This window comes from Martes martes (assembly GCF_963455335.1).
Source record: "Martes martes genome assembly, chromosome: 1".
Classification (NCBI taxonomy): domain Eukaryota; kingdom Metazoa; phylum Chordata; class Mammalia; order Carnivora; family Mustelidae; genus Martes; species Martes martes.
In genome coordinates, this window is record NC_137888.1 from 115,099,289 (window position 1) to 115,124,317 (window position 25,029).

The 25,029-nt window shown below is 35.8% G+C and overlaps 1 protein-coding gene across 2 annotated transcripts in view; it reads right to left on the reverse strand.

Annotated features, from left to right (window-relative positions):
- Window positions 1–25,029, reverse strand: part of ACAP2 (ArfGAP with coiled-coil, ankyrin repeat and PH domains 2) — a 154,988-nt gene that overhangs the window by 77,675 nt on the left and 52,284 nt on the right. For both annotated transcript variants that reach the window (XM_080815008.1, XM_080815007.1), the window contains exons 2-4: window positions 16,523–16,580; window positions 5,163–5,282; window positions 4,313–4,366 (exon numbers count right to left, since the gene is read on the reverse strand). In XM_080815008.1, coding sequence (XP_080671134.1) covers window positions 4,313–4,366; window positions 5,163–5,282; window positions 16,523–16,580 — 232 coding nt within the window. The remainder of the gene's footprint in view (window positions 1–4,312; window positions 4,367–5,162; window positions 5,283–16,522; window positions 16,581–25,029) is intronic.

Genomic DNA, 25,029 nt, shown 5'->3' on the forward strand with positions numbered 1-25,029 from the left:
CCATATTTACCAATCTCTAGGTGGCATCACCTTAACTTTTTTCTTTTTTTTTTTTTTTTAAGATTTTTTATTTATTTGACAGAGACCACAAGTAGGCAGAGAGGCAGGCAGAGAGAGAGAGAGAGAGGGAGGAAGGGAAGCAGGCTCCCTGCTGAGCAGAGAGCCAGATGCCAGGCTCAATCCCAGGACCCTGGGATCGTGACCTGAGCCGAAGGCAGAGGCTTTAGCTTTAACCCACTGAGCCACCCAGGCGCCCCAACATTTAACCTTTCATGTTAATTTCAAATCAATAGCCTTTATCCCCCCAAAATTAATTCTCACTATAGTATGAAGTTTAACGTAAATGTAAAGTTTAATGTAATAGTTTGAAGTTTAAACACAAGCGATCACTTGATTTAAAAGAAATAAAACATACTATATTTTGACATCTAAATCCAACAGAAAGCAAAAAGAGAACTAATAAGAGGTAATCAAAAGAAACAAATTGGTCAAAATATTAGAGCTAAAACCATAAAGCTCTTAGAAGAAACTGAAGGAATAAATCATCATCTGGGATTTGGTGATGGATTTTTGGATATGACCCCAAAAGCAAAACAACATAAGAAAAAATAGATAAATTGAATTTCATCAAAATTAACTTTTGTGCAAAGGACATTATCAAGAAATTGAAAAGACAACTTACAGAACAGGAGAAAATATTGATATATCACTTATCTGATAAGAATTTAATATCCAAAATATGCAAAAAATTCGATTTTAAAAATTCTAATTTTAAAATGGTCAAAGGAGTTGAATGGGTGCAATGGTAAGGATGACAGAAGATCTACAAATGGCCAATAAGCACATGAAAACATGCTCAACTATATTAAGCATTAGAGGAATACAAATCAAAACTCAGTGAGACAATACTTCATACCTACTAGGATAGCTATGATCAAAAGAATGGAAAATAGTAAGTGTTGACAAGGATGTGAAAAACTGGAAATTCATACATTGCTGGTGGGAATGTGAAATGGTACAGGTTCTGTGAAAAACAATTTAGTGGTTCCTCAAGAAGGAAGTAGTATAGAAGTACTATATGAACCAGTAATTCCATACTTGGATATATACCCAAAAGACCTAAAATCAGAAAATGAAGCAGATACTTATACATGGTAATTTTTATACAGATAAAATTTGAAGTACAATTAAGATATTATCAGATAACTTTATCCTTAATTTGTTGACCAAAAAAGCAAATCAAATTAAGAACCAAACCTTAGCAGAATTTAAAGAATGTTAAGTGTTGATATTCTTGTTATAAATAGCTGCTAATAAACTTTGAAGCACCAAATAATTATATAACAGCCATACACTTTAAGCTCTTTAAAAAACTGTAAGAAGCATATAAAACAAAATTAACTCAAAATAGATTAAAGACTTGAATGGAAGACCAGAACCCATAAAACTCCGAAAAGAAAACACAGGCAGTAAGCTCCTTGACATAAGTCTTGGCAATAATTTTTTTGGATTTGACACCAAAGCAAAGGCAACAAAAGCAAAAATAAACAAATGGTACTACATCAAACTGAAAAGTTTCTGTACTACAAAGGAAACCAACAACAAAGTGAAAAAGCAACTTACTGAATAGCAGAAGATATTTGCAAATCATATATCTGATAAGGGATTAATATTAAAAACCCATACAATAGCAAAAAAAATCTGATTAAAAAATGGGCAGAGGGTCTGAATAGACATGTTTCCAAAAACAAACGTGCAGATGGCTGATACATGAAAAAGATGTTCTACATCACTAATCATCAAGGAAGTGTACATCAAATTGCAATGAGACACCACCTCATCCCTGTTAGAATGGCTATTATCAAAAGGACAAGAAAAAAAAACAAAAAACAAAAGACAAGAAATAACAAATGTTGATGGGGTTACAGAGAAAAGGGAACCCTTATGCACTGCTGGTGGCAATGCAAATTGGTACAGCCACTACAGAAAACAGTATTGAGGCTCCTCAAAAAATTAAAATTAGAACTACTATATGATCCAGCAATTCTATTTCTGGGTATTAGGAGAAGAAAGTGAAAACACGAACTATTTACAATAGCCACGATATGAAAACAACCTAAATGTCCATCAATGGATGAACAGATAAAGAAGATATAGATATATAGATATGTATGTGTGTGTGTATATATATAGATACACATACAATGCAATACTACTTAGCCATAAAAAATAATGAACCCCTGCCATTTGCAACAAAATGGATGGACCTTTCAGTCATTATGCTAAGTGAAATAAGCCAGAGAGAAAAAGATAAATACTGTATGATTGCACTCAGATGTAAAATTTTTTAAATAACAACAAAAAACAAGTTTAAGGATATGGAGAACAGACGGGTCTGGTGGCTGCCTGAGGCAGGGGGTAGGGGGTAATGGGGGTCATTTCTAGTTATAAAATGAGTATATTGTGGGAATGTAACAAACAGCATGATGACTATAGTTAATAATACCATACTGCACAGGTGCCTGGGTGGCTTAGTCAGTTAAGCAGCCGACTCTTGATTACAGCTCAGGTCGTGATCTCACATCTGGCTCTGAGCTCAGTGCAGAGTTTTCCTGTCCCTCTCCCTCTACTCCTCCCCGCCCTCAAATAAATGAATAAAATCTTTTAAAAAATAATAATAATACTATACTGCATATTTGAAATTAGGTAAGAGAGTAGGTCTTGAAAGTTCTCATCACAAGAAAAAAAATTTTTAATTATATGTGGTGAAACGTTAACTGGAGTTTACTATGGTAATCATTTTGCAATATATGCAAATATAGAATTGTTACATGGAATCATTGTACATATGAAATCTATATAATGTCAATTATACCTCAATAAAAATTGTTTTTAAAAGAAGCACATAACTTACAAGTTACTACATTTTCAGTAAACTTTTCCAAAATTTATAAAGGAATTTCCTAACATTCTAAAAGTAGTATATATCCTTCATTCTTGAGGGATAAAAGCCCTTAAATCTTTTAGGTTTTTTTTTTTATTTTGACTTTAGGTTTTATTGCAGTGGTTATAATCATAAAAATAAATGTTCTATTGTGGAAGGAGCTGAGACGCACTTCAACAGACGAATGGATAAAGAAGATGTGGTCCATATATACAACGGAATATTCTTCAGCCATCAGAAAGGATGGATACCCAACATTTGCATTAACATGGATGGAACTGGAGAAGATTATGCTAAGTAATATAAGTCAAACAGAGAAAGATAATTACCATATTGTTTCACTTATTTGTGGAACATAAGGAATAGCATAGAGGACCTTAGGAGAAAGAAGGGAAAAATGAAGAGGGAGGATCAGAGGGGGAGACGAACCATGGAGACTATGGACTCTGGGAATCAAACTGAGGGTTTTAGAGGGGAGGGGGGTGGGGGGATGAGTGAGCTCAGAGATGGGCATTAAGGAGGGGACATACTGGATGGAGCACTGGATGTTATATGCAAACAATGAATCATGGAACACTACATCAAAAACTAATGATGTACTGTATGGTGACTAACATAACATAATTTTTAAAATAAATAAATAAATAATGTTCTTAACAAAGTTAAACAGAAAAAAAAAAAAAAACCCAGCATCTTTTGCCCTCATGAATAACTAGAATAAAAGTCCTCAAATCTTAAATGCACATATAAATAGCTCAAAGAATACAGCAGTCTTTAATACTGGCAACTGATTAGACAAAGGGGATATACTTGAAGTATCTTAAAAGAAACAACTAAATTTAGAAAAATGGCTTTTACTTCTTCATTCTTAAAATAATTCCTTAAAAACTCACAAAGGCACAATTTAAACAAAAAAGATAACTTTTATGGGTATATATGTCACTCATATTAAGTTCACTATATTAGAATGAGAAATAGGGGCGCCTGGGTGGCTCAGCTGTTAAGCATCTGCCTTTGACTCAGGTCATGATCCCAGGGTCCTGGGATTGAGTCCCGCATTGGCCTCCCTGCTCAGCGGGAAGCCTGCTTCTCCCTCTCCCACTTCCCCTGCTTGTGATCCCTCTCTCGATGTGTCTCTGTCAAATAAATGAATAAAATCTTTAAAAAAGGAGAGAAATAAAATGCCTCTCTCTCATACACATACACACACACGCACACACTCACATACATACATTTTAGATCCATGAACTAAGAAGCTGGTTAATCAAAGTTACTGAATTATAACAAGTAATTTTATAAAATACTGCCATTCAAAGAAAGTACTAAATATTTACATTGTCATAGTAACACCTACTTACTGACACTTACTGTGTGAAAATTTATCATTTCTTGAAGACTGTCAGAAAACTTGGTCAAGCTTGTCTATGGAGAAAGAAACCAAAAGAAAAACTAAGTCATTTAAGAGCCACGAAAATAGGTCACAAAAATGTTACTTCTGCATTTCTGACAGAAAGATCTAGTTACACTGTAAACAGTAACATTTACTTCTGAGGATGATTTCATGGTATTGCCTCATGGGCATGCCCTGCAAAGAGGACAAATGTACATGTGGTAGGTAACATAAAACCCAAGAATAGTCAAAGAATTAATACTGCCATATCAATAGGAGTAGGCTAACAAATAATAATGGCACATATAAGCCTAAAGGTAAAATTGAGTGTATCAAGACTGTGCCTATTTAGACATCCATGAATCAAATAATCATCAAAGCATGCCCATTACCTAACCAGGTATTATTCCTCATGGAAGAATTATCATAACACGACACAGTATAGCAAGGGGCCTAAGTTAACCCAGAACAGCTAGCTGACAAGAGCTTTGCTATGCAAACCCGTACATAGTTAGATACTATTCTTAAGATTTAAATGCTCTCTGCTTGCCCTAAAAGCTCCTACTAGTAAGCGTAGTCCTCCTCTCCCTGCTCGGGTCCTCTTGTAGATCATCCAGCTCACCTAGCAGAAGTAAACTTATATTCACAATGCAAATCAACCATCAACTTCTAACTATATTAGAAAACAGAATTATACAACACCAGTAGGTGACAGCTTTTCTATTCCTAATTTTAAGGACCACTATAACTACTAATAAGGTAAATGGATGTGTAGTTCTTTAATATTTTCTTGAATTTATCATATTAACTAATTTTAATAATACTAACCTCAACTACAGCATCATTACTAGAATACTGTGCCAGGTCTCGAATCCCATTCATGAACTGTTTATTTGCAACACAAAAGGCCTTTCCGGTATCAATCATCACAATACAAAGTTTCACAAGCTGAAAAAGAAAAACATTACATCAGGTTGAAAATAATTACACAAATTACCTAATTGAACAAGTGTTAGCAACAGCTACATGAGTTAGCCTAGCTAAGATAAATTATGGTTCATCAGTAAAGCCAAAATAGACTAACTGAAATTGTTCTTTTTAACTCTGACTTACAAAGTAAATTCATAGTAGAAGTGTACCCAAAAAAGCTGACCCTTTAGGACCCAGAGGCTATAATGGTAATAACAATAAATACTTTACCAAGTCATATTCAATCCCATAACTCCATAAAAATTTATTAAACACCGCTTAGAAGGAAGAATAGGGAATTTCGGGCAGAACAAGCAGTCTGCTAAAAAAAAAAAAAACTTAAATTAAAAAAAAACAAACAAACAAGAAAAAAACCTGTGCTATGTTGGAGGAAAAGGGAGTAAACTGGTACGTTGGGTTAGTCATGCTAGGCATTTCAGTGTCAATCTATCAACATAAACATCTGAATTGATTAATCAACCATTATTTCTTCAATGCCTACTATTTTAGGCATTGAGCTAGCCTTAAAATTTAGACTTTCTTTTGCCTTTCTTTCTCTAAATTTTTTTCCTCCCCCTTTTCTTTTTTCTGTTCCTTATTTTTCTTTCATTCAAACACATAACATTTCCTTTAAACAAACAAAATCTTGGGTGAATACATATATTTTTTTTAAAAAGTAGAGAAGGGAAGGATACTGAGGGGGTAATGGTGGGAGCACCAAAAAGAGGGTAAAGAGCCAAAACAACCACAACAACAAACCTTTAGAAAACATCTAAAGGATCTCAGGAGTAGAATTTAAAACTGTTACCCTAGGGCCCAGAAGAACAGAAATTAAAAATATACTGTCTGCTCTCAGAAGCCCTAAATCGAACCAGTAGACAAGCAGATAAATTCTGTACAGCACAAACACAACGGCTACGCATGACAAAACCATACATGATCGAACAAAGGAAGAACATCTAACCAGGACTATGGGCATCAGGGAAGGATTCCTGGAAAAGATAACAATTAAGAAAAGCCCTGAAAGACCAACAAAAATTAGCCACTCAGACAAGAGTGATGGGAAGATACTACTCTAGGAAGACCATGTTTTAAGGTAAGGCCCAGAAGCGACATGGGCAGAGAAAACCAGAGGCACTTAGTAGCTTAGTGTGGTGTGAAAATGTGGGACATTAAAAGTGTGATATTGAAAATGTATGCAAGGGCCAGATCAGGACAAGCTTTTGTGTGCAATGTTAAGATGTTCACATTTTGTATGAAAGGAAACAGAGAACAAGTGAATACACTAATTGGTGAGTTCACCAGAGTTCCATCTCAGAATGATGACCTAAATGGAGAAAAAGTAAAGACAGGGGAAAGAAAGACTAAAGATAAGGGGATTAGACCAAAAACCATGACAGGCTGAATTAAGGCAGTAAGTAAGAGAAATGAGGAGAAAAACTCAAGAATTATAGTCGAGTACCCTTCTGTAGTACAGTTATACAGACTGTGTCCCACCAAGGGGAAAAAATAGGAGCTGAAATCCAGCCTGAGCTCTGCTTGCCATGGGCTACATCTGCTAATTCACACAAAGACACATTAAACTGGCCAGCAAAAGACTCCTGTTTTCACTGTATTAGGCCTGTGATGTGGCCCTGAATTAGATGGGCCTATGATATAAGTCAAGTGGAAAGCTGGACCAAACACGTAAAAACAGACATATGAAACTCAAAAAAGAGGTTCGTGCTCTAGATACAGAGGAATCCTCAGCATATATACAGTTACCAGTGCTACAATGCTATATCCCACACAGGAGACAGTGGACAGAGCTTGCAGAGTGAAAACCTCACAAAGAAAACAAAAGAGGAAAAGGAAAAGTAGGAGGAAAAGCAAGAGAATAATTTCACAAAAGTAAAAAAAGAACTAAGGATCAAAAAATAGATGAATAGGTAGAAAATCCATAAAAGTCCAATTTTAAAAAGATTTTTTAAATGTCTGTTGAGGTTGTCACCCAGTATCCCTGGCAAGAATAATTGTAAGAGAAACTGACTGGGGAGCTGTTAGCCAGATTACAATGAGTTATGAACTGCAGATGTAGAAGACATGATGATAGATCAGTATTTCCCAATATGTACTCTACAGAATATCCTACAGGAATATCCTACACCAAAATAAGGATCTTGTGACAAAATAAATCTGGCAAACTCTGCGTTTGAAGAGCTAAACAGATTTCTTTATTGCTGAATTTTAAAGAGCTTTTGGTATATTCATATGTGTTGTGAATCCTAGAAGAGTATAAAATATGTAGCAGTTCTCAAAAATATTTGACATGGAATTCTTTTTCAGAGGAACCATGCTCATAGAAACAACATTCAAAAAAACTCACTATGAGAACTGCTGGCAGAGATCAGTCTTTTAAATACTTTGAAAATTACAAATAAATAGAAAATTTACAAAAAATGTCTTAAAAACCAGGAAAACTAATTCTAAAATTCATATGGAGTAACCAACATGCAAGAAGAGGGGAAAAAATTGAAAATGAGTGATGAGATGGGAACATTAGCTTTATATATTTTTTTTTAAATATTTTATTTATTTATTTGAGAGAGAGATCACAAGTAGGCAGAGAGGCAGGCAGAGAGAGAGAGAGGGAAGCAGGCTCCCTGCTGAGCAGAGAGCCCGATGTAGGACTCGATCCCAGGACCCTGAGATCATGACCTGAGCCGAAGGCAGCGGCTTAACCCACTGAGCCACCCAGGCACCCATAGCTTTATATATTATTAAAATGTACTATACCAAAAAAAAAAAAAGTACTATACAAAGTATAGTAATTACAATTCTGGTAATGGCCGTGAACAGACAAATGGAAAGAATACAGAGTCAAGAAACTGATACAAATATGCAGTACTTTCCAGCCAGTGGGGGAAAAAGTGATCCAATAAATGACATAGGGACACTAGTATCTAATGGGAGAAAAAGAAAAAAAGAAACCAAATTCAATTCCAAACGCTCCAATTAATTTCAGATGGAATAAAGATTTAAACATGAAATACTAAATCAGAAAATTAAAACAGGAAGTAATATTTTTTTATAATCTCAAAGTAAGAAAAGTCTTTTTGAGAAAGTTGCAAAACTCAAAAGTCACAGAAAAAACAAATCAATTCAACTACAAAAAAATAATTTTATGGCACCTGATGGCTCAGTGGGTTGAGTGTCCAACTCTCTTTTTTTTTTTTTTTTTTTTTGAGTGTCCAACTCTTGATCTCAGCTCAGGGCTTGATCTCAGGATCATGAGTTCAAGCCCCACACTGGGCTCCATGCTGGCTATGTATGTATATATGTGTATATTTATACACACACACACACACACACGTATACATACATATGTGTATATATATGAAACATTTTTATCAGGGGGATAAAAAACAATAAACTTAGTCAAAAGACAAGAATATGGAAAAACAGTATTAGCAACAAATCATAAGGGACTAATTTTCCTGCTCTAAGAAGAGGATATAAATCATTTCTGAAAATCAAACCAGCCACTAGAAAAATAATGGCCAACAGATTATGTACAGATAATTCCCAGTAAAGAAAATTCAAATACATCCTACACCTATGAAAAAAAATTCTATCTCACTCATAGTAAAAGAGTATTTTACTCTTTTTCAAAGAGTAAATTAATGTTTTTTTAACAGAATAGCAAAGATCAAGAAGTTTGTTAACTTGCTATTTTAGAGAGGGTATGGAGAACCAGGCACTCATACATTTATGGGAAATGTAAACTGGTACAATTTCTGTGTAAGGCAATTTAGCAAGAGCTATCAATATTTTTTTTTTAAGATTTTATTTATTTGACAGACAGAGATCACAAGTAGGCAGAGAGGCAGGCAGAGAGAGAGAGAGGAGGAAGCAGGCTCCCCGCTGGGCGGAGAGCCCGATGTGGGGCTCGATCCCAGGACCCTGGGATCATGACCTGAGCTGAAGGCAGAGGCTTTAACCCACTGAGCCACCCAGGAGCCCCGAGCTATCAATATTTTAAATACATACCCTCTAACCTAACAATTTCACTTTTAGGAAAGTATTATGAAGTTATCTTTTCACATAAACCACATGACACACATGTAAAGTCATACACTGCAGTCACAGTAAAATATAGGTAGCAATCTGAGTCCATCAGTAGGCAACTGAATAAATAAATTACAACACATCCATACAATGAAATACAATTCAGCCATCAAAAAGAATGTGGCAGCTCAATAATTAATAACAAAAACCAAAATCCAAGACGTATTTTTTCAAAAAACAAAATACAGGGGCGCCTGGGTGGCTCAGTAGGTTAAAGCCTCTGCCTTCGGCTCAGGTCATGATCTCAGGGTCCTGGGATCAAGCCCCACATGGGGCTATCTGCTCAGTGGGGAGCCTGCTTCCCCTTCTCTCTCTGCCTGCCTCTCTGCCTACCTGTGATCTCTCTCTCTCTGTCAAATAAATACATAAAATCTTAAAAAAAGAAAAAAAGAAAAATGTAGAACAGTTTTAATATTTTTGTTGTAGTGGGAGAGAAGACAAATATTTATAATCTTCTACATGCCTAGAAAATTTCTGAAAGGACTCAAGTGTTCTCCTTTAGGAAAGAGACTAGACGATGACTAATTTTTCACTGGATACACACTTTCGTATCTTTAAAGTTTATATCATGTAGGAGGTATTACTTATTCAACAAATTAAATAATTTAAAAATAATTAAAAGGCCCCACAGTAACTAAAGGAGAGAGAGAGGTTGGTAGTATGACATTATGGTTAAAAACACAGAGTTGTGGGTTTAGTCAGCTTAGATTCAAATCCTGCTGCCGTACTTAACCACCTAAATGATCCTGAGTGACCTTAACCTCAGTAACCTTAAGTTTTTTTCTGTCTGAAATGATCACAATGGTACCAAACCATACAAGGTTACTATAAAAGAGTTAAGGTAATGCACATAAAGATCTTAGCACAAACCATTACTGGCACATGGTAATTACTAAATATTTATGTTTCCTTGTCAGAGTTTTGTTATTTGCTTTTGGTTTTCTCTCTTATTTTGTTTTTGTTCCAAAGAAACTTGAACACTTTCTACTTAAAATGAAGAGGTGGCAGAGAAAGAAAAGGAGAAAGATGACTAAAGCAAAGTTCTAAGAAGTTAGAGTTTGGAATTACATAGGAAAAGGGATACTTTTATCACTCAAATGGGAGGAAAAGTGGAAAAAGAGAAGGACATATTCTAAATTTCTAGATTAGGAGCAAGGAATAAAAGTGTTCCCACCAAAAGGAAGACAGAGTCAAAGTCCTCTATTAAAGAAGAAGAACAAAATGATAAATCATGAGAAAATAGAAGTAAAGCAGTTAAAGATAACAAGATAACCTGAATAAATCTTGGAAAATTTGTTTTACATCAAGATTTCCAGGAATGCGTAACTCCACCAGTTGATTTCACCAAACAATTATGTAACTTCTCCTACAGGGCTTTATAGATATGACACAGAGAATACAGATGATTAGACAAATACAGTGAGAATTCTACAGAGTAGGTGTTATGGAAGGGAAATGAAGGCCTCCAGAAGAAAAATATGATGGAATAAAATTAAGAGTAGACTGAAAGGGATCATAGCAGTATTATTCATAGTAGCCAAAAAGTGGAAATAACCCAAATGTCCATCAAGTGATGAAGGGATAAACAAAATGTGGTATATCCATAAAGGGATATTACTCAGCCATAAAAAGTAAATACTGGAAAATGTTACAACATGTACAGATGAACCTTAAAAACATTATGCTAAGTGAAAGAAGCTAGCCACAAAAGGCCAAATTATGGTTCCATTTATATGAAATATTCAAAAGAGGCAAATCCATACAGACAGAAAGAAAATTAATGGTCACCAGAGGATGTAGGGAGAGGCTAATTGGGTGTGACCGCTAACAGGTACAGGATTTCTCTTTTTTAAAGTAATGGAAATGCTCTGGAATTAGATAGTGGTGAGGGTTGCACAATACTATGAATACACTGGAAAACACTAAATTGTACAATTTTAAATGATGAATTTCATGTCAGGTGAATTTTATCTCCAAAAATTACCCCTCCCCAAAATGCACTGAAAGGGGATTTTTAAAAGGGGCTTAAAATATCAGAAGTTTATAGACTGAAGACTAGAGGGCTAGCTAAGCTTGAAGAACAGAGGCAGGAGTGAAATGAGAACTGGAAAGACTAGAGTCTCAGGGAAGAAAGTAAGAGATCAGCATTCCAGATTTCTGAGACGAGAACTTTGAATGGTAAGGCATACCTATGACCATGAAAACAGGTATCAGAATTAGAATAGAGGTCACTAACACTGGAGTTGGAGAGATAATGGAATTGTCATACAGCTAAGCCACAAATACACTGCAGCTATGCAGGAAGGACTGACTTGGTGAAAGAAACTTTGCCAGCTAGCAAAACCCTTAGTAGATGACACTGATGACAGGTATAACTGAATAATATAAGCCTACAAGAGAGAACCTAAGAGTATATGTCAAGTTAGTCAAAATAATCAAGCTGGTAGCCCCAATTCATTCAAAAGTTCTTTTTACTAAGAGATATGTGTGTCATGGGCACTTTTCCAGGTGATGAGAATATAAACAACTTATCCATTGACTGTCCTTTAGTAAGTAACGACGTCTCCAAGTCTCATTTTTCTCATGGGCAAATTGGGTGTAATGCCAACTTTGCAACACTGTTGTGACAGTTGGAGATAATATAAGTAAAACTTAGCATCTGATACATAGTAAGTGTGTATCAAATGAGGGTTGTTTTTCTTCCTTCAAAGACTGTCTTCAAGGAGCTAATAATTTGTTGAAGAGACATCATCATTAGCATTTATTAAGAATGTAACATGTGCTTAAGAAGCATGCTAAGCACTAACATACACTAAAACACCTTATTCTCATTAATAACCCTACGAGATAGGTACTCAACTTTTACCGTTTTCGAAGATGAAGAAACTGAGGCACAGGAAGGTTGAGGAACTTGCCCAACGCCAAACAGCTTAGTAAGTGGTAGAGCCAGATTCAAATGCACGCAGCCTTACTCCAGGCTTTGTGTCCTTAACTATTACACCATGCTACAAGCCAAAGACAACAATAATATTATAATAATTTAAATGGAAGTGTGTGCAAGAAAGAATGCAATACCAGAAAAAGAACCTAAGTTTGGTAGTACTTGAGCTGCGATTTAAAGAGTATCTGCTTAACAGAGAGAGAACAAGCATTCCAGTGAGAGGATGCAACAGATACAGAAATTACATCTAGATGGCCACTACGATGCTCTACGGTGCTGTCAGTGCCAGAATACCTGGCAGAATGGATAAATCACTGGACCCAGCAAAACAATGCCACTCATGAAGTATTATTCTCCACAAGGAGTGTAACTATTGGTAACATATAAGCAAAACAAATAATAGCTAAGTCATCAAGCTAGTTTAACCTGTTGGTGGTATGATTTACAATGATATTATAGGCCTTGCACAAAGTTATGAAATCACTAAACTAATCCTGGGCAACCCCTCCCCTCCACTAGTCCTTCAGTGTCACCACCTTCAATAACAACCATTTCTTCCTCCTCTCTGGTTCTCCTCTCTGTGCTAACTCCTCAAAATTCTCAAGTGGAATGATAGATACTAACTTAAGAATCTGAGAGAGGTACATTTTATAAAAAATCAAGATCTTAAACTAGAGAAATATAAAACTACAGACCTTCTATTCAGGTGGAAGATAATATTTTTTAAAATGTCAAAATTTCCATGATGCCCTTATTAGTCCTTTGGGTAATAAACACTCTAGAAAGGGCTTAGAGATCTTAGTACTGATTGCCAACATTTTAATAACTTGTTTTAAACTTGAATATTTAGTTTTAAGATTCTACCGGTCTCCCAATTCCAACCAAATATGACACGGGGGCAGGGGCAGGGGGATGCTCATTAAAGCAAAATCAGTAACAAAAATGCTGTTAGTGGATTCTATCAGACGAGATACTTCAAATTTTGAGGATCTCCCCAATGAACCCAAAAAATGTTTCATATGATTTATATGCAGTTCTCTACACAAAGAACAGATATTCTGATTAGACTACTCAATGATTCTTTAAAAAGCCTTGTCTTTCAGGGGTGCCCGGGTGGCTCAGTCAGTTAAGCATCTGCCTTTGCCTCAGGTCATGATCCCAGGGCCTGGGGATGGAGCCCCAGGTCGGGCTCCCTCTCTCCCCAGCTCATGCTCTATCTCTTGCTATCTCTCTCAAATAAATAAAACAAACAAACAAAAAAAGCCTTGTCTTTCTACATACTCTCTCATAAATCTACCAGAAAATCAAGACTACAGTTCTGTTGCCTACCGTAAGATTTAAAAACTTTGTTTCAGAGTGTCTAAAATAAATGGAATACCTCTGGGTAAAATAATAATAATAATAATTCTATATGTGTAATTTTAAAGAGAAAATATTTGAAAATCCTTTTGAAGATATCCTTACAAAAAATTATAACACTGATTTTTAAAAAAAAATTACAACACTAATTTAAAAAACATTTGCCAAGAAGCTTCTTAGCTTTCCTCAAAAAATTTCCAAGTACCGAAGTGCTCCCCTAGTATGGATGAAGAAGCACAGTGGTGCACCAAAAAAGCACTGAACTAAGAATAAAAACATGAGTCTTGACCCTGGTTCTGCCTCTTCCACCTCTGACTTGAAGCCAGTTCCCTTCACCTTCCAGGCTTTGGTATCCTCATCTATAAAATGGGAATAAGGGGCACCTGAGTGGCTCAGTGGGTTAAAGCCGCTGCCTTCAGCTCAGGTCATGATCCCAGGGTCCTGGGATCGAGCCCCGCATCTGGCTCTGAGCAAGCGGGGAGCCTGCTTTCCCTTCTCTCTCTGCCTGCCTCTCTGCCTACTTGTGATCTCTGTCTGTCAAGTAAATGGATAAAATCTTAAAAAAAAAAAAAAAAAAGATCATTTATAAAATGGGAATAATAGCACTTGTCTTACCTACCTCACAGAATTATTATAAAAATCAAAAAGCATGCTATATATCAAAGTGTTTTGCAAACTATAGAGTACAACACAAAAATAATTTATTTCTAAATATTTTCTAAAATTTTGGTTTTAGGTGCCTCAGCGCAGTAGGTAGCATGTCAGTCTCATAAAATACTGGTTTTACATACATAATTACTACTACTTTATATTTATACCATTTACATCATATACATACATATATTTCATGATTTCAAAACATTTGAAAACCTTCAGCTTATTTTATATCCTGGCTATTCAAAGTGTGGTCCACAGAACAACAGCACTGGTGTCACCTGGAATCTGATTAGAAACATAGAATCTCATAAAGGGCTAGTATACAAAATCCATAAAGAACTTATCAAACTCAACACCCAAAGAACAAATAATACAATCAAGAAATGGGCAGAAGACATGAACAGACATTTCGTCAAAGAAGACATGCAAATGGTCAACAGACACACGGAAAAGTGCTCCACATCACTCAGCATCAGGGAAATACAAATCAAAACCACAATGAGATACCACCTCACACCAGTCAGAATGGCTAAAATTAACAAGTCAGGAAACAACATATGTTGGCAAGGATGCGGAGAAAGGGGAACCCTCCTACACTGTTGATGGGAATGCAAGCGGGTATAGCCACTCTGGAAAACAGCATGGAGGTTCCTCAAAAAGTTGAAAATAGAGCTACCCTATGGCCCAGCAATTGCACTACTGAGTTTTTACCCTAAAGATACAAATGTAGTGATCTGAAGGGGCATGTTCACCCGAATGTTTATAGCAGCAATGTCCACAATAGCCAAACTATGGAAGGAACCTAGATGTCCATCATAGATGAATGGATAAAGAAGACACACACACACACACACACACACACACACACACACACACAATGGAATACTATGCAGCCATGAAAAGAAATGAAATCTTGCCATTTGCAATGATGTGGATGGAACCAGAGGGTATTACGCTGAGCAAAATAAGTCAATCAGAGAAAGACAATTATCATATGATCTCTCTGATATGAGGAATTTGAGAGGCAGGGTAGGGGGTTGTGGGGGGTAGGGAAGGAAAAAATGAAACAAGATGGGATTGGGAGGGAGACAAACCATGGAAGACTCTTAATCTCATGAAACAAACTGAGGGTTGCTGGGGGGTGGGGGGTTGGGAGATGGTGGCTGGGTTAAGGACACTGGGGAGGTTATGTGCTATGGTGAGTGCTGTGAAATGTGTAAGCCTAATGATTCACACACCTGTACCCCTGAAGCAAATAATACATTGTATGTTAATTAAAAAAAAAAAAAAGAAAGAAAGAAAAAGAAACACAGAATCTCAGGTACCCCAGACTTACTGAATCAGAATCTGTATTTTTACAAGATCCCCAGGTGATTCCTATGCACAGTACAGTTTGAGAAGCACTGCTTTATGTAGCAATACCATTTAAAAAAATAATTAAATGAGTAGGAAGTTATTTTCAGAAAAGGTATTTCAAATATGTGCATCTGATTCATCTCCATAAATTTTAAGAAAGATATTTCACTAAACAGTTACTGGTTACGTGAAACCAGAAGCCATGTCTTACTCATTCTCATATTTCTTCCTGCTTTATACAGTATTTCTTGGGTAGAGGAAAAAAAAAAAGATGATCAATAATTAATATAGATGATAGGAATTAATGCACATTTACCCTCAAATACAATATGGCCACTTAGTATCAATTATTAACTATATACTAAGCATTTCTGGCATCAGCTTTAAAAAATGCAATCAGTATTTTAAATTTTATTTATATTTAATGTGTCCACACCTACATTTATAAACAAGAATGGTCAGGTTATATATGAAAACCACTAAACAGTGAAAAGATACATGCAATCTTTTTGATGGAAAAGAAGAAAACACAGTTCCAACAATATAAAGGGTATCTAGTTAGCTCTGAAGTGAGATGCTGTTCAAATTCTTGCTCTGGTGCTTAGATTTCCAATAAGCTATTTCATGTCTATAGCCTCAATTTCCTCACGTGTAAAACTGGGATAATAATAACATTTACCATCATAGAGATTTAAAAAAAAAAAAAAGGTAACATGAACCACCAGGTATTAAAGGCCTAAATCATTGTTAATGGAAAGTAAGAATTAATGTTTGAAAAAACTTTTAAAGTAAAATTCACCTTATCAAGTTTTAGTTCCAATTCTGCCACATCTCCTTCTACTTCTTCCAAAGCAGCCCTAGAAAAATCATACATAAAATAAATTATCATGTGTTTATTATTTTTTTAAATCCCCCCCACCTCCCCCTAGTCCTTCCCCACATCCACCCTCCAGCCTCCCGTCTGCCCCCTAAGTTATTAGATATGTTTAAATGTTACTTTACTCTTGGAAAATAACTCTAAATGAAAAAAGATATGAAGGCTTAAAAATTACACTTCACATTAAGTAATAATCACCTCAGGATGAAGTATAAGTACTTCATAAACATGAAATATAACAGATAATACAATTATTATATAAGGTAATGAGAGAAAACATTAATTAGGATGACTGATTCAAAGCATTCATGTTATTCAAATTAATAACACTAATAAGAAGTATTTAGCATGGTTGTTTTTTTTTTTTTTAATGAGGAAAAATTTTTAAAGTTGAGCCTTAACAAAGACTTGGATTTCTATTCAATACAACACATCTAACCCAATAACAGAGCATCCTTGGGAACCAAAAGGGAAAGGGTTTTACTTTTATAAATAGTTCAGAAAAATGTCAGCCTTGTTTAATGAACCATTTTGTTTCCCATGTATTTTTAAGAAATCACTAGATACTCTTATTGTCAGGAGAATTATAAAATTATAATATTTATTAGTACTTGATATCACACTACAGGTAACATTCCAAAATTGGAAATTTGGAACAAAACAGCAGCAACTAAAACTTTTTAAGAATAATAAGATTTTACACTTAAGAGTTAAGATAGAACAAAACACAATTTACTTTAAGTCATCTATCCCATTTTCAGATACCTACTTGATAAACTAGCAACTTCCCAGTAGTTATTTTATGAATTAAGCAAATTTGTTTCAAATGGACAACAGTGGGGGACTAAACACCCAAACATTTATTTTGAAACCTGAGTAAGAAATTCTCAATTAGGGGCGCCTGGGTGGCTCAGTGGGTTAAAGCCTCTGCCTTTGGCTCAGGTCATGATCTCAGAGTCCTGGGATTGAGCCCCGCATCAGGCTCTCTGCTCAGCGGGGAGCCTGCTTCCTCCTTTCTCTCTCTCCCTGCCTGCCTCTCTGCCTACTTGTGATCTCTGTCAAATAAATAAAATCTTTAAAAAAAAAAAAAAAGAATGAAAGAAATTCTCAATTAGGTAACAGAACTAAGAAAAACATGGCTAAAATATAGCCTCTATTCCCAGAACTACCCACTTAACCTCTATGTAATAATGTCCAAATAATCATTTTTATCAGCTTGTAATTCTATTTCTCTATCTGGTCACAATTACTGAAAAGTTTTTAATCTCCCAAACAAGAAAATGATACAACTATAAATTATTCAGCAAAGAGATGCCTATTCCATAAAACAAGATACTATAGCATACAGTTCAAAGTTCAAGAAAACAAGAGGTGATATACTTTCAAAGGACAGAAACAGAAATGCTTCTCCCCTAACTAAAAGTATCATTTTCTTTAGCAGTTTTTCGAATTACATTTGTTCCCTTAACCTAGAAAACATTTTCCCTTCACATTAATCTTAACTCCCGTTCACCTGACTATATATACTACTTGTCATTTTAAACTTAATTCATAAAAGAAAACAAATATATCTGCATAAGGATATTCACTCTTTGTAACAGGTTGAAAACCTACATGTCCAGCAATAGGAAATAATGTAAATAAATGAAAGTACATCCATCCCAATATTTGAGGCAGCAGGTTTTTAAATGCAATTGATCTACATCTACTGGGATAGAAACACACATATGATAAACTATTACATGTGGGGAAAAAAGCAAGTTACAAAATTATATATAGTGTGAACCCAATTTCATGGAGGGGGGGAAAAAAAAACTGTTGGTAAACGCCCAGAGAAAAATCTGGAAGCATATTTACCAGTCTATTACCCATAAAATGAAGACTGGAGAACAGAAAGTGTAAATAAGATTTTATACTGTTTACTACTTATACTTCTGGCTTGTTTAGTATTTGCAAGAACTACAAATTTCTAAATAATTTTAAAGCCAATAAAGGGGAAAAGAAAAAAGTTCAGACGTCATTTTCCCAGAAGATAGGGTCTGGGAACCTCTTCCTCCACCCATACCAGCTTAATTACACATCCATCCTGTGCCCGCCCCCAATACCTCATGCATGCCTCTACCACTGTCCATTTCTCTCACTTAACTGGAGCTCCCCATAGCAGTATACTCAAAATGTTTGTTGGGTCAAGAAATAAACTCCTCAATTATTTACTCTGTCAGAAACATTCTGCATTTACTTGTAACATTTATTTAACCTAGCTTCACTCAATCTTCAATTACTTTCAAGCATATTAGTTGAAATGACCAGCTTAAGATTTGATTTAACCATTGATTTCTACTAAACATACAATTTGATAGAAACTTTATGTATATTCCTCAATTATTTTATTGTGCAACTGTACTAATTTACTTTTGTAAAACAACATTTTTTAATAAGGATTTTATTTTTTTAAGTAATCTCTACACCCAATGTGGGGCTCAAACTCACAACCCTGAGATCAAGAGCCACATGTTCCACCAACTGAATCAGCCAGGTGTCCGGTAAAACAACATTTTTTTTAAAAGATTTTATTTATTTATTTGATAGAGAGAGTACAAGCAGGCGGAGTAGCAGGTAGAAGGAGAGGGAGAAGCAGGCTCCTTGCTGAGCAAGGAGTCCAATATGGGGCTCAATCCCAGGACCCTGGGATCATGACCTGAGCTGAAGGCAGTTGCTTAAATCTACTGAGCCACCCAGGTGCCCAAACAACATTTTAAAAGAGCAGTACAAACACAAAAGGAAAAATGCGTTTCACCTGCATTTAAAAGTAAAGCCCTCTGTAATCATATATTCAAAGAATCTGAAACTTTATCTTAGAGGTAGGTTCTTCAAGATTTCACCTTTTCTAAAAAAAAATCTGTTGGTCATCTAAGATGTGTGTGAAAACTCCTAGCAATAGCAAAACACATACACACACACACACACACACACACACACACACACAACTTGCAGTAATAGCTAAGCAGCTAATGTGTAAGGTAAACTAGTTAACTGAATATTACTTAGTATAAAAAGAAAAGTATATGGAAAGATTATGATCTCAGTTCAAACTCTCCTCCACCACTCACTTATTTAGTATTTTATCTAAGTTTCTTCATCTGTAAAATGAGAGAAGAAATGCCTACTTAAATAAGTCGTAAAGGTTAAATCAGGGGCTGCTCTGTAGCACTGACCACAGTACATACCACACCACAAAGAATATTATCAATAAGAGTCTCTTTCTCTCCTTTCTCTTCCTGACGTGGGTTTTGCCTCCCTATTACTTCTGTTCAGTAATGCAAGAGAACCATCCTGGAACACGTTTAATAAATGAGTAAGTGAAATGAAACAATCTACACAAGGGTCCTTCAAATATTGCAAGAAAGATACTATTCCTTTTCAACTCTCCCAATTAACTATTGAGTATGTATAACGTTTATAAATGTGCAAGGTATTAGAGGTCAATATTATAGAAACCCTATTCCCCATAGCTTAAAACAATAAAAATTAAATTTTTTTGAATTATTAAAATTTAAAAGTTACATACACATTAACAATGTCCGAAAACATATGATTAAGTAGTAAAACATAAAATAATGTTAAAACAAAGGGGGAAAAAAACAGAAAACAGTCAACAAAGTCTCACAGGATTATTCTGAACAGAGTTCAGCAAACTACAGACTGTCAGGCAAGTCGGGACCATAACCTGTTTTTGTACAGCCCATGAGCTAAAAATGGTTTTTACATTATTTAACAGTTAGAAAAAAACAAAAGCAGCCACATATTTAATGACACAAGAAAATTGCTATTAAATACAAATTCAGCATCCATAAATAAAGTTCTACGGAATCACAGCCAAGTTCATTCATTTAAATATTTTCTATGGCAGCTTCCATGCAATAAGGGCACGAAAGAGCTGAATAGTTTAGAAAGAGAGACCGTATAACCTACAAAGCCTAAAATATTTACTATTATCTGGCACTTTACAGGAAAGGTTTACTGACTCCTTGTAATGAATATTAAATACAAAAACATAAATGAAAATCATTTCTCAAATACAAGATACATTCAGGGAAATAATTTTTAAAACTTAGCTCTGGTTCGCTGTACCTTCTAAGAAGCTGAATAAGCCTATAATTGAGAAAAACGTCACCTTACTTTTAATAACATCTTCATTCTTTAGTCTACTCATGCATCACAGTTTTTTATGATCAACTCAGAAAGTTAACAAAAAACATAAAACTAGAATAGAAAAAATTCTAGCAACAATTATTAACACTGAGACTTTTTTTTTAAGTAGGCTCCACACCTAGCATGGAGTCCAGTGAGGGAATGGAAATCATGACCATGAGATCAAGACCTAAGCCAAGATCAAGAGTTGGAAGCTCAACTGACTGAGCCACCCAAGCACCCAACACTGAGACATTTCTAATCACATGGTGATCACTTCCAGCTGTGAATTAAATGAAGCTCTATGAGAAGCATAAAAATAGAATTCTCCCTACCCAGATAATTGCATACCCCTGATGTAGAAAAATCTTTTTTAAACCACTGTTTTGTTTTTAAAGTCAGAGTTTTGGTTTTTTTAAGATTTTATTTATTTGAGAGAGAGAGGGAATGAGTGAGAGAGCACAAGCAGAGAGGAGAGGCAGAGGGAGAGGGAGAAGTAAACTCTCTGCTGAGCAGGGAGCCTGATGTGGAACTTGATCCCAGGACCCTGGGATCATGACCAGAGCTGAAGGCAGATGTTGAACCAACTGAGCCACCCAGGTGCCATTAAGCCTCTGTTTTTATAAAATGATCTATAAAAATAACTAAATAATATGAATAATATGAGCACTGTATTTTCTTTATAAAAGCAAATTATTTGAAACAGGAAGTATGATGAAGAATTGTTGTAGCCATCCATTTGAGATCTTAAAAAAAAAGAAAAGCTAACCTCCACTCAAACCTCAGCAATTTCCTTAAAAATGGAATTAATAGTAAGACTAGGTCACATGACAATACAATCTAAAATGTAACAGTAGCAGGTGCCTACGTGGCTCAGTCATTAAATGGCTGTCTTCAGCTCAGGGTCCTGGGATACAGTCCCACATCCGGCTCCCTGCTAGGCGGGAAGCCTACTTCTCCCTCTCCCACTTGTGTTCTCCCCCTGCTTGTGTTCCCTCTCTCACTGTGTCTGTCTCTGTCAAATAAATAAATAAAATCTTTTAGAAATAAATTAATTAATTAATTAATTAAAATGTAACAACAGGATATTCCAGATCACTAATAAGCACATAAATATTAAGGATTAAGTATTTAAACAATTAAAAATGGATTTGAGGCTCTAAGTAATATATACCTTCTAAATAATTAACAAAGATAAACTATAATATAGAGATTTTGAAACTAACATCTATATTCCTTGTTTTACATAAAAGATGTATTCCTAAGGTTTGCATATAGATTAAATAACCACTTAGATACCAGGAATGGTTGCCTACATGTCTATCATGGCACCTACCATCCCCAGGCAACTTTCTCTTCCAGATCAACAGCTTTAACCACTGTGGGCAACGCTTGGCTATTCTGTGCAAAGGACAAAGCCTGAATCAGGATTAGCCCGCTGACTGAAGGGCAGTCCTGTAACTCAATAAATGACAAAACTAGGTAACCAAAACTTCTAGAGGTGGCTCTAAGATGAGATGGCTCCCTCTGCATTTTTGACCAGAAAACAGAGTACATACCCTGGAAAACTGCTTTTTAAGATAAATCTCTCGGGCTGGGATGCTGGGTTGATCAGTTGGTTAAGCGTCTGCCTTCAGCTCAGGTCCTAATTCCAGGGTCCTGGGATCAAGTTCTACATCAAGGCTCCTTGCTCGGCAGGGAGTCTATTTCTCCCTCTGCCTCTGCCCCTCTCCCTGCTTGCATTCTCTCTCTCTGACAAATAAATAAATAAAATCTTTTAAAATAAATCTCTCAGGGTGCCTGGGCAGCTTAGTCAGTTAAGCATCTGCCTTCAGCTCAGATCATGATTGTGGGGATTTTTGGATCAAGCCCCAGGTCCGACTCCCTGCTTAGTGGGAAGTCTGCTTCTCCCTCTCCCTCTGCCCTCCCCCTGCTTGTGCTCTCTTCTCTCTCTCTCTCCCCCTCTCTGATAAATAAATAAAAATCTTGAAAAAAATTTTTAAATAAATCTCTCATTAAATCATTTTGTAGGGGACCTGGGTGGCTCAGTGGGTTAAGCCTCTGCCTTCAGCTCAGGTCATGATCTCAGGGTCCTGGGATCAAGCCCTGCATTGGGCTCTCTGCTCAGCAGGGAGCCTGCTTCCGCCTCTCTCTCTGCCTGCCTCTCTGCGTACTTGTGATCTTTCCCTCTGTCAAATAAATAAATAATTTTAAAAAATCATTTTGTAATGTGAATGGTCACCCCTTACTTTGTTAGTAAGTTCTGTCTGGGTCCTTTAGAATTGGGTCTCTGTAACATGCTAAGAAGCAATGGAATTAGATTTTTTTAACTGCCATATTTTAATTCTATATTTTACTTCTTACACTAGCTATGTAACATCAAAGAAATTCTTTCGTATTTCAATTTCACTTACAAAATACAGATAATAACAATTCTCCCATAAAGCTATATGACAAGTTTATGGACATTGGGGAGGGTAAGTGCTATGGTGAGTGCCGTGAAATGTGTAAGCCTGATGATTCACAGACCTGTATCCCTGGGGCAAATAATACATTATATGTTAATAAAAATAATTATTTTTAAAAAGCTATATGACAAATTTCAAAAATACATATAAAAATTTTAGCACAGTGACTGACACACAGTAAGTAACTAATAAATGCCAGCTATAATAATCTATAATGTTAAAGAAAATACACAACCTCTTTTCATTTTCATTTTATGGGAACAAAAGGGAAGAAAACAGTAATGAGATTAAGTTATCACATATCTCAAACATGAATCTGAAATGGCTTGAAAAAGGAGCAAAAAAAGTTAAAACAGGCCTATGATCAACAAATAAAAATAAAACAGCAAGTCCAAATTCTAAGCACTTCAATTCTCTTGCCCTTTTCCAAAACTTTTATGTCAAATACACTTTTCCTAACTTCTTCATTACTTCAGTCTGAGCCACAGTGCTACACAATATGGTAGGATATTTTTGAAAATCCACTTTGTTTTCCAAGGTCGTCAAGGTCAGTTCTGACTCTTCTAAGAACAAAGAGAGCCAACTATGCAATCAATACAAAAAAGTATCAAGGTTCTGAATGTATGCTTATTACATAAAAATATTAAGCCACCCTTTTTTAAAAGACTGAGCTTTTATTTTTGAGATCAGTCTCAATGAAATTAAAAAAGGTCTTTCTTGCTCAAATACTGTGTTAGAAATGTTTTAACTGTTCCTATGTACTCAGACTGGTCTACTAAGCGACACTGGCAAGATCCATGAGAAATTCTATCCTGTGATGGGTAAGAGAACTGTAAAAAACACAGACTAGAAATGGAAACCAAAAGTTTAGTCTCTCTTCCAACTAACATGAGTTCTTGAGAACATAATTTAATCTCTCCAAACCTCAGTTTTCTCCTCCATAAAAAGTGAGGAATGGGGTGCCTGGGTGGCTCAGTGGGTTAAAGCCTCTGCCTTTGGCTCAGGTCATGATCCCAGGGTCCTGGGATCGAGCCCCGCATCGGGCTCTCTGCTCAGCGGGGAGCCTGCTTCCCTTCCTCTCTCTCTCTCTGCCTACTTGTGATCTCTGTCAAATAAATAAATAAAATCTTTAAAAAAAAAAAAAGTGAGGAATGGACTGGATCATCTTTAATATCAACACCAGATCTTAAAAATCAATTATCCTAGAGTAAGCATTCAAGGGGAGCCTGGGTGGCTCAGTGGGTTAAAGCCTCTGCCTTCTGCTCAGGTCATGATCCCAGGGTCCTGGGATTGAGCCTCACATTTGGCTCTCTGCTCAGCAGGGAGCCTGCTTCTTCCTCTCTCTCTGCCTGCCTCTCTGTCTACTTGTGATCTCTGTCTGTCAAATGAATAAATAAAATCTTTAAAAAAAAAAAAAAAAGAATAAGCATTCAAAGGAAAATTAGAACCTGGATTTGATTATCTTCTCCCAAGCAAGAATTCCTCCATGTCCCCATTCGTGCTTTCAAAAGAGTTAGAAAAAAAAGAAAAACTTAGAAACCATGAAAAACCCTCGCCAAAATTTATATTGTTAAGTTTCATTCATCCTTTTCAAAAGCCTCCTTTATGTGCTTCTTAAAAGATAATAAATATCAGGGAAAACGGTGGGGATTTTTTGTAAAATTTCTCATTTGGCTTAACATTTTAGGGGAAAAAAAAGATTTTATCTTCTGTCCACACATGTATCTTTCTCAATTTTTTTAAAGTACCCTCCACACCCAGCATGGAGCC